The 13737-nt window shown below is 37.5% G+C and overlaps 1 protein-coding gene and 1 long non-coding RNA gene across 2 annotated transcripts in view; both read left to right on the top strand.

Moving 5' to 3' along the window:
* The window catches only part of SLC16A10 (solute carrier family 16 member 10), a 40655-nt gene that overhangs the window by 22359 nt on the left and 4559 nt on the right, over nucleotides 1–13737 (top strand). Inside the window, exons 3-5 of the mRNA XM_082216781.1 lie at nucleotides 444–876; nucleotides 11429–11572; nucleotides 13313–13541. Of these exons, the coding sequence (XP_082072907.1) occupies nucleotides 444–876; nucleotides 11429–11572; nucleotides 13313–13541 (806 nt within the window). The remainder of the gene's footprint in view (nucleotides 1–443; nucleotides 877–11428; nucleotides 11573–13312; nucleotides 13542–13737) is intronic.
* LOC309529097 lies at nucleotides 11594–12996 on the top strand. Its single transcript, XR_014218075.1, has 2 exons — nucleotides 11594–12812; nucleotides 12865–12996. It is a non-coding gene; the product is annotated as an uncharacterized lncRNA (long non-coding RNA).

Below are 13737 nucleotides of genomic sequence, written 5' to 3'. Positions count from 1 at the left end.
ATCAAATGAAGTCACATTTGAAGAACTCCCTCATTCTGTCACCGTGAGATGACGTGGGCCTTAGTAGTGTCCCAGTTGCGGAACTCCAACTCATAGAATCATAGAATCATAGAATCATAGAGTTGGAAGAGACCACAAGGGCCATCGAGTCCAACCCCCTGCCAAGCAGGAAACTCAAAGGAGGTTAAACTGATACCCGTTGCCTTTTAGACAGAAATTAAAATGCTATTATACTGCCAGATTCTTAGTATATATTAATCTTCCTAACTATCATTTTACTTCAACTCTTAATGCTATCTTGTTTTTATGTGCATTTAGTGTTTACTGTTTTAAACAAGCTTGGGATCCCTTCTTAGGGACAGAAGGTAGCATAAAGTGTTTTTATAAGGAAAATAAAAGAAATATGCAGAACATAACTGTTAACTTTTTCTGTTTTATTGTAGCTCACTTGGACCTCTATACTTCACTTATGGAATCTTATTTGGCTGTGGTTGCTCATTTACCTATCAGCCATCCCTGGTCATTTTGGGGCATTATTTCAAGAAGCGCCTGGGACTGGTGAATGGCATTGTCACTGCTGGCAGCAGCTTGTTTACTGTAACACTGCCCTTTCTTTTAACTGTACTGATTGACTCAGTTGGCTTATACAACACTTTTCGGATCCTGTGCATTTTTGTGTTCGTTCTTTTCCTGGCTGGTTTTACTTACAAACCTCTCATTCCCAGTGCCAAAGAAAATGGGGAAAAGAGCAAGTCCACATTTCCTCCTGCAAAAAATATTTTTAATTTTTCCATTTTTAAAATTAAGAGTTATCTAATCTGGGCTATTGGGATCCCGGCTGCCTTATTTGGATACTTCATACCTTATGTGCACCTAGTAAGTAAACTTATTTCTCTCTCTCATATAGATAGATAGATAGATAGATTATTCTAAAGGAATATAAGAAATAGATACATTTTAAGTCCAAATGAAGAAGATCCCAGGAACAAATATTTAAATCCTATGTAACCTTGAACAGGAATATGTAAATATAAACTGCAGTTAATCTATGTATGATTAAAACAGAATTCTTCTGGTATAGAAGACCTGGTTATTTTAACTTAGTAGTTCTTTGTCTGGCTCTTAGCAGAATCTATTATAATTGAGTACATTCTGTCATGCCTCCTGTTGTTTTCAACCAAACAATTGTTTTATTCAAGGCTTTGTGAAACTTTTAGATAAATCATACAGCAATTTCCAGAGGTGTAGCTGCGTTAGTCTTTTGCAGTTTATATCTTTAGCTACAACTATATTATTTTGCTACAACTTGCAAAAGTTATGAGCCTTCTCTTTAGCAATTTTTTATTTATTTAAAAGGCTATGCATCCTCTTCGTTTTATACACGTTTTATTAAATTTGGACATTTTTATATTGATTTAATAAGCCAAGTGATACACAGTTGCTTTGCATCTGTATGCAACCCCTTTGTACAAGTCATGATTAAGTAAAGAAGTCTCTTATTAATCATAGTTTCCTGTTTCATCGGAATTGGGGAACAATTGTTATCAGCTTTGGAACAAGGTGCCTGTGAGAAAGTCCTATTAAATTCAGTGAAGTGTGCTCAGTTAGGTGGGTTTAGAATTGCAGACTAAATCTGGAGGATAGCTCCCAATATTTGGGCAGGAAGGATGGATCTGCTTTTGTGTGTCCAGTCCTTAGCACAAAGGCTATGAGACAAATAAGTCATTCACACACACACACACACACACACACAATATTCCTGGGTCATTACTTAAAATATTAACTCTGATTTCGTTTGAAAATCACTTTTTGTAAAACCCTAGCAAGAAATATAAATCGTTTTTATGGAATCGGTTATATTTGAAGAGTTTACAATCCCCAAAAAGCACATTTAAAGTACCGTATTTTTCGCTCTATAACACGCACATAGTTTTTAGAGGAGGAAAACAAGAAAAAAAATATTCTAAACGAAATAGTGGATATATGATTTTTGTGGTTCATGCTGTGGCCACAGACATGTGATCTGACAGTGAGTTTGGAGTAGCCCAATGCAAAAATCCTGAGGATCCATGTGGATCCATGCTTTGTAACCACGGAGGAGGAAAGGAAGGGGAACCATGGATCCTCTGCTCACGACTGCAGCAGATCCCCCTGCCACCCGCAGGCATTCACTCCATAACACGCACAGACATTTCCCCTTACTTTCTAGGAGGAAAAAAGTGAGTGTTATGGTGCAAAAAATACGGTATTTTCTGTCCCTTCCTTTGTTTCTGGTAAGTGCTGGGAGAATGCATCGCTTTGTTGTTCGGTATTATGATTGCCAATATTGTGGTATTGTACTTAATCTATTGAAGAAGCATGTGAAGCCTATGGGGTAAGGTTTTTGTATGTAAAACTTAGGGCAGATAGTGAGAGAATTTACGTTGTTCTTGCTTTTCTGAATCACAACAGAACTGGCAGCATGTAGATGCATCTACAACTCAATGTGTTACCTCAGTTCTACTGCATTCCCCCTTCTCTCTCTTACCGCATTTTCCTCCCCTCCTCCCATTTTTTCATCTATTCTGTCTGGTTTATTTCTTACTAATAACTGGCTGCTTGTTCTAGTAGCCTTCTCCCTTTCTCTGTTCCGACCCTTGGGTGTTCTAACATGGAGAAATCAAGGTGTGTTGGGCCAAGTTATTTGCTACAAATTGAAAAAAAAAAAATCTTAGGAAGCAGTGACAAAACCAACATGGGGAGCATGAGATCCAAACTCTATTCTCAATAGACAGAGCACATTGAAGTGTGTTTTTCAGACTCCATCCCATTGGCAGAAGGAAGCATTCATGTACAGGTGTTCAGTACACTTAGAAAACCCCCCAAGCAGAAGTCTACTTCAGATTTTACTGCAGCGTGATGTGATATTTTGAACGTTTGCTTACATTGATGCTTAAATAATTTACAATGTCTTTGTTTCCTCCTTTGCAAATTTATGTCTTTGGTGTTGACTTGATATATAATACAATGCAATGTCTTGTAAACTGGATAAATCATTTGAGCTGGCGGCTGTGGCTTCTTTAGAGAATATCCTTGCTCATTTTTGAAGTACATTGAAATTGTTTGTGGTAGGGATCTCTGTTTCTGAATAAGTGCAACTTCAATTTTGTGAATTTCATAGGTTTTCATCTAGCGTTTGATAAAAAAGGGTGCTAGATAAACCTAAGGGGACCTCTTGGTTTCAGTGTTTGTCCTACCTTCTGTATATCTCATATTTCCTGCATGGTCTTTTTTTTTTTTTTTTGTAAATGGGTATGCTTTGGGTATTGATCAAGACTTTTTATATATCCACGTATCTTTTCTAAAATTGAATTTGTACTAGGAAATAGAAATGAGGTCAGCCTGCTCATGAGGTGCATTGAAGGCCTAACTCAGGCAAGAAATAGTAGTTCCGAATAGATTGCCTTGTGCCCTAACTACTGATGATTGGTGGCATCAGGGGAAACAGCTCCAGGATGCTGCAAGGCAAGTGCAATGTGTGCAGACACCCTGTGACTGTGCCGTGACATCTCCATATTGGTGATGCTCTTGAGCAGGCATAGGCAAACTCTGGCCCTCCAGATGTTTGGGACTACAATTCCCATCATCCCTGACCACTGGTCCTGTTAGCTAGGGATGATGGGAATTGTAGTCCCAAACATCTGGAGGGCCAGAGTTTGCCTATGCCTGCTCAAGAGCAATGACTAGGAAGCCTGCTCACAGTGGACATCTGCTATCAATTTGGAGCTGAAAGACAACCTGATAATAGACAGAGGTAGCTAGCTTATTCAGCTAGGGCTGTGAATAAGGCTACTCCATTGAAAAACACCAGTAGCATTATGTATAATGATGAAAACTCATACCTGAAACATTGCTAACGTTGCTTGTCTAACCCCATCTTAACCTTCAGTGTCTGGATTCTCAACAAGTTGTCATTAATGAACTATTGACCCCCCCCCCAAAAAAAAATCTTCAGACTAAATTCCTGAAGTTCAACTTTAGATTGCTTGGAAAAGATTATAAAACAATTTACTTGCCTTTGGATTTACCTCTGCTGTGTCTGCCCCTGCCCAGTGCCTACGTTTAAAATTGGAGGACTGTAGCAACTTTGGTATGTGCTTTAGAGGGCTGCTGGAGAACAGAACCAGAGAAAAGTAGAGAACCCCTGCCCCTGTAAACACACATACCTTCCAATTGCCAGAGAGGCCCTTTGGATCCAGCCTTAAATAATACTTGGCAATATCTTTTTTTAAAAAGGATGAATGACTTTGTGGATATTTTACTCAAATTGCAGAGCACTGTGTGTCAAACTTACTGTGATCTTCAAAACAAGTGTCTAGGGCACAACCCAGTCTTGGCAAGCATAGGTTCCAAATTCTGTATGAATTTATGAATTAACTCCTAATTTACTTTTACTGAGTTAAGCATTTACTGAGCATTTTGCATAATTGTCTCAATAACAACTAGCTGCTTTAAAACAGTATTTTCTATGTCTGTATAAAAATAAGTTTGATTATCTTTTTAGATATTCTCAAGTATGACTGTTAAATATAATATTTATTCCCACTATCCTCCTCTTGTGTACTTTCCCCTCTTTCTCTTTCTGTTTCTTCTTCATCCATGCCACCTTCTACACATTTTTTCCTATCCAAAGTTAATATGGTACCTGTGTATTACAGTGCCATCTTGATTTTTAGCTGGACATTTTCTAAGGCACCAGATCTTCAGTGGCTCCTGTGTGCTGTACTTGCTTTTCTAATCTTTACATTTATCTTCCTTCAGATCTCAACTTCTGCTGCAATTTGACTGCCCAGGTTAGTGAATTCCCCCCCTTTATACTGCATTTCTTACTATGCATTTCTTATCTCTTCTTTGCACTTGTCAATATTGACCTGGCAGTCTAGCCCCTTTACTTCCATCTGAAAGTGATACATTATAGATGTTCATTTTAAAAATGTCAGGAAACTATTTCCCCTCCACAGAACAGTACTCTCTTTAACAGTGCTCTGCCGTGTTTGCACCAGGCCAAACTGGTGATTGTTCATCATAATTATCAGTGACTACTTATCGGTGCTATTTTTGTTGGCATATAGAAATATTCTTCTCTTGAAACTTCTATAAAATATTGGAAGAGGGAAAGGGCAGAAGAGCAAAAGGAATGTGAGGCATGAATGTTAAATGCAATGAGGCAGTAGACATATAAAATGTTGGCTGACATCAAATATTATTTCTCATGATAGATCATTTTACTTCCTTGTTCCAGGGATTTAGAGTAATAATAATAATAATAATAATAATAATAATAATAATAATAATAATTTTCATCAGCCACTAGCCAAAGCCATAGCAATAAAATAAAATGTACTGGAGATAGAGGTAAAAACTTAACTATACATAACTCTTTTTCCAGCGGAATTTTTTGAAATCAACCCTCAAGTACAGCTGAAGGGAGTATATTTAATCTTGTGTAAGTGAAAGCTCATCTGTATTTTGGAATTGTTAAATTTTGCAAATAGGGTGCCAACGTGTCAAAACGACTAGGTAGGAAATAATCATACCATGGACAAAATTTCTTTATCATGGCCAAATCATTCTGTTGCTCAATATCATATAGGCACCATCTAATAAAATTATTTGCTTTACTGAAACTCAGTGTTAATAACTGTTGTGGTGATAAACGAGAAAAGTAAAGCTTTTGGTTGACAATTTTAGTCTAAGTGCTCTCATGACAATTTTGCGATACTAAGGGTAGTAGACTGGTGGGGTTTAAATTCAGCTGAAGCCAATAACTGAATGTCCTACACCAAATTTGTAATTCAACAGAGGGGAAATTAGCCTCCAAGCGCAATGAAGCATTTGGAACACAGGATGAAACAGAAAAAAAAAAATGCCTTAGGAACTTAGATTGAACAGCTTCTGTAGATACAAGGTGAGGTCCTGTCCAAAGCTGAGCTCCATATAAATAACTGTGCTAGAAGTTTAGCTTGAAACACTTTTAATTGCTGATGGTATGTGATTGCCACCTTTTGTATGCACTTTGAGACACGTTTTTCTTTGCATATTTCTGATGTGCTCCCCATGACTCTGTTGACTGAAAAATAAGGCTGAGGTATTTTAAGACTTTAACTTGTTCGATCAACTGATTATCCATATACTCTAAACTTGTGGCTTAGAGCAAGTTACAGTAAGTTAATCCAAACTGGTTAGGGATGTAATTTTTAAAGCACAATCCTATGCATGTATGCTCAGAAGTATGCCCCAGTGAGTTCAGTAGGACTTACTGCAAGTTAACTGTATATGATCACAGCCTGAATCCCCCATGGCCATACCCAGTTCATCATCCATTGTATTACGGTACTTTCCACATGAATCTATGTTATAATCAAATTACTCATTCTCTTGAGGCTGTGATCCTTAATGTGTATCCACATGTAGCATGTATATAAGCTTAATGACAGTGCAGTGAGCTTCACAAATGCAATGAAGTTTCTCAGCCTTTTCCACCCAAATGGAAGCTGAAACTATGCTACCGTATTGGCCCGAATATAAGCTGTACCTTTACAATTGGAGGGGGGGAAGAAAAAAAGAAAAAATACTGGAATATAAACCGCTCTATTCCTCACTGCTCCTGGCTGCATACTAGACCGGGGGTCGGGGGAGCTGCACTTGGTTGCCGGTGGCCTCACAGAGTGATATAATAGCTTTGATGTCACTCTGTACAAAACATTAAAATAGTGCTGCTTTTACAATGTTTATTTATGAGCCTCTTTTGTTATCTAATACCATAATTAGTGCAAAGGACCAATGAATGGTATTAACCTTAGGGTTATTGAAAAGGCCGAGTACACACACTTCCAAAGTCGTCATTCATTTATATTTAATAATTTCTGTATTGCAGTTCAAGAGTAAAATTCTTCCCAACGCAGTTCACATAACCTGCAACAATAAAATAGAGTAAATAACATTTAAAAGCATTTCAAGAAAATAATCCTATATTATTAAAATAAGAAATCTAGCATAGTGCAAGGCAATTAGATTCCCAGTCATTGTTAGTTTTTGTAAGACTAGATAAATAGATCTTGAAAATATCCAGGGATGGGGCCAAATATCTAATAGGATAGTATTTCACAATTGTGCATCCACTGCTAAAAAATCTCTGGCCCGTGTGCTTGGCAAACTAATTTACTTTGCTTGTGGGGATCTCAACAGACCATCCTCTGGTTCTAGCCTGGAGTTGTGGCCACATTTTTTACCAGTTGAGGTTTCCAAACAGTCTTTAAAGGTAGCCCAACATATTGTCTTATAGAATGTATTATAGTGTTTTATATACACAGAGTATATTACAGTGGCCAATTTGGGATGTCAGTAGCGCATGGATAACTGTGACAATCCCCATTCTCTTTAGTTTGTCACAGCCGTCAGATCAGCCTAAGCTGATGAAAGGTACTTCTGGCCACAGCAGCCACCTGAGCTTCCCCAAGTCATGCTGAGTCCAAGAGTATACCCAAGTATTTTAGGAGGTGTGCAACACAGTCCAAGACCGGTTGTAATCCTCTATCCAGAATAGTCTCTTTCCTTACCCACAACACTTCAATTTTAGATGGATTAAGTTCCACCTTGTTCACCTTTATTCTGTCCAATCTAGCTATCAGCCATCGGTTCAGTACTTCAGAAACCTGCCTACAGGCTAGCTCAAAACATTTTGCTGCCAAAGGAAAAGGAAAAGATGGTGCCCTCCCCAAGGCACATGCAGGGGCAAAGGTGGATTTAGGGGAGTGCAACCAGATGGTCTGTTGAGATCCGCACAGTTTGGTTGCACTAGGTGTGGAGCCTGTGGGGGTTTGTGCACCATATTTTGGTGTTGCACAGGGCATTATTGAAATTTGAGACCCCAAGGATTGCCACTGGCAGAAGCCAATTTGACTGGTAGTTGAATCTTACTCCAATACTGGTAAGAGGACAGTATCTTCCACCACAGATGAGGGCAGCAGGCTAGCACAGGGGGTACAGGGCAGGCCACATGGCACACACAGCTCTGCCCCCTCCCACACCTCAGCATCTCCCCCCTGAGGCAGCTGTATCACTCAGCCTCATAGGGTTGGCCTTGCCTGCCTGGGATTAGCCGCTGGAAAAGAGAAATAGAGCTGTGTGTCATCTACGTATTTATGATTCTTCAGTCTAAAGCTCTAGATTATTTCTCCCTGCATTTTCATGTAGAAGTTAAACAGCATATGTGACATTGTGGAATATTGAGGCACCGGAAAGGCTAAGGGGTGGAACAGAAGTCCCTCAGCATGTTTAATTAAATGTAGGATTTATAACCACAGCAGTTTTATTTGTGGCTATTAGTACACAATTTTATTACACTCTTGAACTTCCCAGAAATATAAGCTATGAGTAGGGGCATGAAGAGTATATATTCCTTAAGTTAATGTACTTTGAAAGTCTTGAGTTCAGCATTCAAAAGTAGCTAATTTTGAATGGAACAGAAATGGGCAAGTTGACACGTACCTGGTGTTTGATATTACAGTGTGTGTGTGTGTGTGTGTGTGTGTGTGTGTGTAGCCATCTTATTTTCTCATTAAACAGCATTATAAAGAACATTAGAAACTGCCTTATACTGAGACAGTTCATCTGTCTTGGTATTGTTTACTCCAGGTATAGGGAATTTGTAGCCTTTCAGATGTTGGATTATAAATCCTATCATCCATTGGCCATGCTGGCAGGACCTGATGGGAATTGGGAGTCCAACAATATCTGGAGGGCCAGAGGTTTCTTATTTCTGGTCTATACTTCCTGGCATTAGCTCATCAATTTCAGACAGAAATTTTCCCAATCCAACCTGGGACATTTCATGCAAAGCATATAGTCTGGGCTGGATTAAGACCTTTAGAGGCCCTAAGCACTTAAAAGATTTTGGTGTCCTATATATATATATATATATATATATACACAAACAATAATAATAAAAATTATTTTTTGAAATGAAACAAAACCTACAGAAAATTGAAAAATAATGTTTATTTTTGTATATTTGTATAAATAATGCTTTGTTGTTGTTCAGCCGTGCCATATGGTCCATGGTAAATTCGGCAAAGCTCTGGTCCCCTCTATTTCCTACTGTTGATAAGGGAGCAGTATTAATTGTGTTAGTTTTCACTCTCTAAATGACTGAGTATATACTTCTAGAAGACTAAATAAGTGGAGTTCTAATTGCTGCAAATTATCACCAGTGGTGACTGGAAGCGAGAGACTGGCACACACCAGCTAATAGTATAAAATCAGTGGCATTTAAGATGTATAGAGTACTGTTACCTTTATAAATGATTCATTTGCATGATAACAGTTAGAACAAATAGTGTCTTTAGTGCTTTTCTGTGTGTACATTTCTTGCAGATGTTAACATTAGTGGTAAATCACTGACTTTAGAAGTACTGTCAAAAACCATTGTACATACAAAACCACAATGATCCAAGTTTGGGTAGTTAATAGGATATAACCAAGCTTCTCCCAGACTCCTGTGTGTAGTCTTAAGTGGGTCTTAGCAATAATAATAATAATAATAATAATACTGTGATGTTATTTTCTTCTGTTGGTTGTGGGGTGACTCTGGTACAAGATTTATGATATGGGTGAAGTTTTGAAGTGCCACTTGCTTCCTTTTGGAATTTAAAAGCATATTCCAGGATCAGTTAGCCTTACTAGTACCCCTTTCTTTGGTCTAGAGTGAGTGTACTAGGTAACAAACTGTCATTTTTCCTTCAGAGTTCCTCCAGATGTTGCTGAACTACAACTCCCATAATCTCTGGCTACTGACCATGCTTGTTGGGGCTGATGGAAATTGTAGTTCAACAATATCTGGAGGGTCAAAGGTTCCTCACATCTGATTTACTTAATCCCTCTTCCAAGGACTTTAGAGTGATATATATAGCTCTTCCCCTTATTATTCCTTTCAACAATTCTGTGAGAGGCAATGAACAATTGGCTTGATGGGCAAACAGAGATCTAGACACAGTATTGTAACCTAAGCCACAAATTCTTAAACTGTTTTAGTTTAGCATTCCTGAGCACACTTTCTTGGAACAATCTCCTACTAAAAATAAATTGGGTGCACTTGCAAGTAGAGAAGTTTATTATCATTATGCAAAAGGGTGAAGTAAACAGCACATCTGAAGATAACTGAGGCTTCTCAGCACTGGCTATGCTTAAATTGCAGCTATGTGTTCTGTACCTTGCACCAGATAATTTCTTTTATAAACAGCAGTATATAGGAAGACACTAATTCTCTGGAACTTTAGTTCTCTAATAAAGGCATTTTGCCTTGTGGGGGGAAAAGAGTGGAAAGAACATGCTTTTGTTTAATGGGTTAAGTACCAAAAAGTGTATACCCATAAGTAAAAAGGACTAAACAAATAGTTTTCACACTTCTCTTCATTAGGAGTTCTGCTTTATAATGCCATTATAAAATACAGTGTGTCTCATACTTCACAAACTTAGTAGAATCAGAAGATTTAGGCTTTTACGTTCAGTTTTTGGGTTTTTTTGTTTACAACTGTCTAAGGAAATTACATTTTTTATTTTAAAACCTAGGACATATCAGTGCAATGTTTCTTGACCAACCTATAAATTGGTTTTGTGGGTGGGGTAATGAGAGTGTGGTTGTATTATTCTGTTGGCTTTAAATGTGCTGTGACTCATCTGAACTCTTCATAAGCTAATGGTCATACATTCTGTATTATTCATCTTTAATATTTTTTCCTTCAACAACATATCTTTATTTCTTAAACCATTTCTCATTGTGTGAAATAATAGCATCTGGTCACTCTCTCCCCCTTATTTTTTTCTTGATAACACTTGGGGAATCTTAGATCTTTATTTTCTACATTTTCTACATATTTTTCTTTGTACACATTTATAGTTCTTTTAGTTCTTTGTCTTTGGGTGGGATCTGATTAATTCATACTCAGAGTAGACCCTTTGACATGAACTTTTCCCGCAATGAATTTTTATTGATTTTCCAGTAATTACCATAACACAGCATAACAACTTTAAATTATCCAGTATTACAGTCTATGAGTCTTCATATGCCATCACATTGCCAACTATCAGCTCTGATAGTACTTATTGCCTGTAAACTGGCAGACCTCATATTTTGCCAGTTTATAGATAATGATCCACAGTTACATGTGGCTTGAGGGACGGCAGTCTAGAAATATAACAGCAGACCACAACTTCCTCTGTTTCCAGTTGTCTGTATTTTTGTCATGTTAATCTCTTTCAGAAGTAACCAATTGACCTTTCAGGCAACTTTAAAAATATGACTGAGAGCATCATGAAGAAAAATCCGTTTTATGATTAGGAAAGGTAGATTTTCTTGTTGAATTCATGCCATCTTTTTGTTTCTGAACAGTTGCACCATGTGAAGGAACGTATTGGTGAACATGTTCCAGATGAGACACTTCTGCTTTGCCTTGGCATTACTTCAGGAGTTGGTCGATTGATCTTTGGCAGAATTGCAGACTATATTCCGGGTGCAAGAAAGGTTTATCTACAGGTACACCAAATACATAACCTTGATAAGATTAGAAATTGTAATTGTTTTTAGATTGCAGCTGATACTATGTAATATTTATATTGTACTTTGTAATTTTGTTTTGTGATTTATTTTTATCTTATGTATTTTATATACAGTACTCCACCAGTAATTGGCTCTAAACAAACGGGCCCCACTTAATGCTAGGGGCTAAATGTGTGGTTTGGACCCATGTAGTCAGGACCAACCAGCTATGATCCGGTGCAGGGCATGCTGAGGTCTGCCTTTGTGAAAAATCTTATCAGACAGGAAGCCTGTTGGATCAGAGGGAGACTAACAGGATGGAACAATAGTTTCTCTTGAAGTTTGGCTCCCACAGAGAACTTAAATCAAAATGCAAAGAAGGATATCTTTATGTTCAAGACTCAGCAGGGTTACTTGCTGGAGATGGTATCCAAGTAAATCCTTTTGTTCTGTCTATCAGGGTCTAAGTAAATATTTCCTCACCTGTATGATTAGGAAGGGGTGCATATGAGCGATTCACAGGACTTTGCAGATATCAGGAAGGGAAGCTAACTACATTCTTCTTTGAAGTTTCAATGTTAGGAAACGACAAGTCTGAGCAGAGAGAGATTAACTCCAGTGTGATTGACTCTGCTTAATAGAAATATTGAAATTCAATATCCTAATATTAGCACAACACAGAATTTTGAATCTGGTCTTTTAAGCATATATTTGAGAGAAGGTACTATTAAAACACATTGAATTGGCCAGTAAGTTGTTAGTGATTTAAAAATTGCACATGAAACCTTTCACTATACTTGGCCTGACAGATTACCAAGCTTGCAAGATTATACCATGGATTGAATGTTGAAATTGGTCTGGTGTGTGTGAGTTCAGTGATGATGATGATGATGATGATGATGATAATCCTTCCATGCTTTGTGAATGCTGTTACAGTAAACATGCACTATATCTAGTCCCCAGCAGAGTGAAGTAAGTTCTAGAGAGGATTCCCTTGATACAAGGTTCAGTTTCACTGTTGTTGTTTTCCCTTATTAAATAAGACTTATTTAAAAACATTTGCTCTAGTACTAGAGATGGGAAGTACACAACTGGCAAAAAAAAATTCTCCTCACTCCAAAAGTTTATAAATTGGCAGGTCACTGCTGCAGATGAGAGGTGTTTAGTTGTTGCTGATTGCTGCTTTTTCTGGTTTATTCGTAAATAACTACATGGACATTGCCACACTTGTGATAGTGTGAAACACAATAAAAATATTTATGACATAACAAAATTAAACTTTTAACTAGGTGGTGTACATGTTGGGAAGAGTCTCAGAAAATGTTCCGTACGTGCCCATGGCATGCAAATAGCCTCTCTAAATGGTGGGGAAATGCAATATCCTTGCAATTATTTTGTTCTAAGAAATTATTTCTTTAAAATATTTTTTGTATCACCTTCAAATGCAAAATCATTATCCAAGGCAGTTTACAAAATGAAATGAAAACTATTACATAAAACAATTATTATAAATTATAGAAATTACAATTAACTCAAAGAGCATTCCAAATGAAAATTTATGGAAAATAAATGGAAGTGCTCCCTTTATTGCAAGGTTTCAAAAACCTTTCCCCGAATAAATGTAGTTTTAATTGCTTAACCAAAACAAAATCTGGAATGGCTTCATAATATTTAGTACCCTGAAACCTGCCCCTTTATTCTGATTTTACAATTACACTTTCCTTTACCAATATGTAGGTGATTTCATTTTTCTTCATTGGCCTGATGTCTATGATGATTCCATTATGCGACTCCTTTGGAAGTCTCATTGCTGTCTGCCTCTTCATGGGTCTTTTTGATGGCTGCTTCATTAGCATTATGGCACCAATTGCCTTTGAGCTAGTTGGTGCACAGTATGTTTCTCAGGCAATTGGATTCCTCTTGGGCTTCATGTCTGTTCCAATGATAGTTGGTCCACCTGTTGCAGGTAGGCAGAATTTTTTTGTTTCTAATCTGTGTAGGAAGCATGTGAAAGTAGTAATTGCTTTCAAAGTGTAGAATTGTGTGTGTGTTTTTTCTTTGTTTGTATAATTGTGTAACTTTCTCAAGAGATTTCAGATCAGTACTATTTTTTCCATTAACAATGTTGCTTCTTACAACATACTGAAGTTGAGGTCTGCATG

The sequence above is a fragment of the Podarcis vaucheri genome (assembly GCF_965113315.1).
Source record: "Podarcis vaucheri genome assembly, chromosome: 3".
Taxonomy (NCBI): domain Eukaryota; kingdom Metazoa; phylum Chordata; class Lepidosauria; order Squamata; family Lacertidae; genus Podarcis; species Podarcis vaucheri.
Note: the sequence above shows the minus strand (reverse complement) of the source record. Positions and strands in the feature narration are given on the sequence as shown.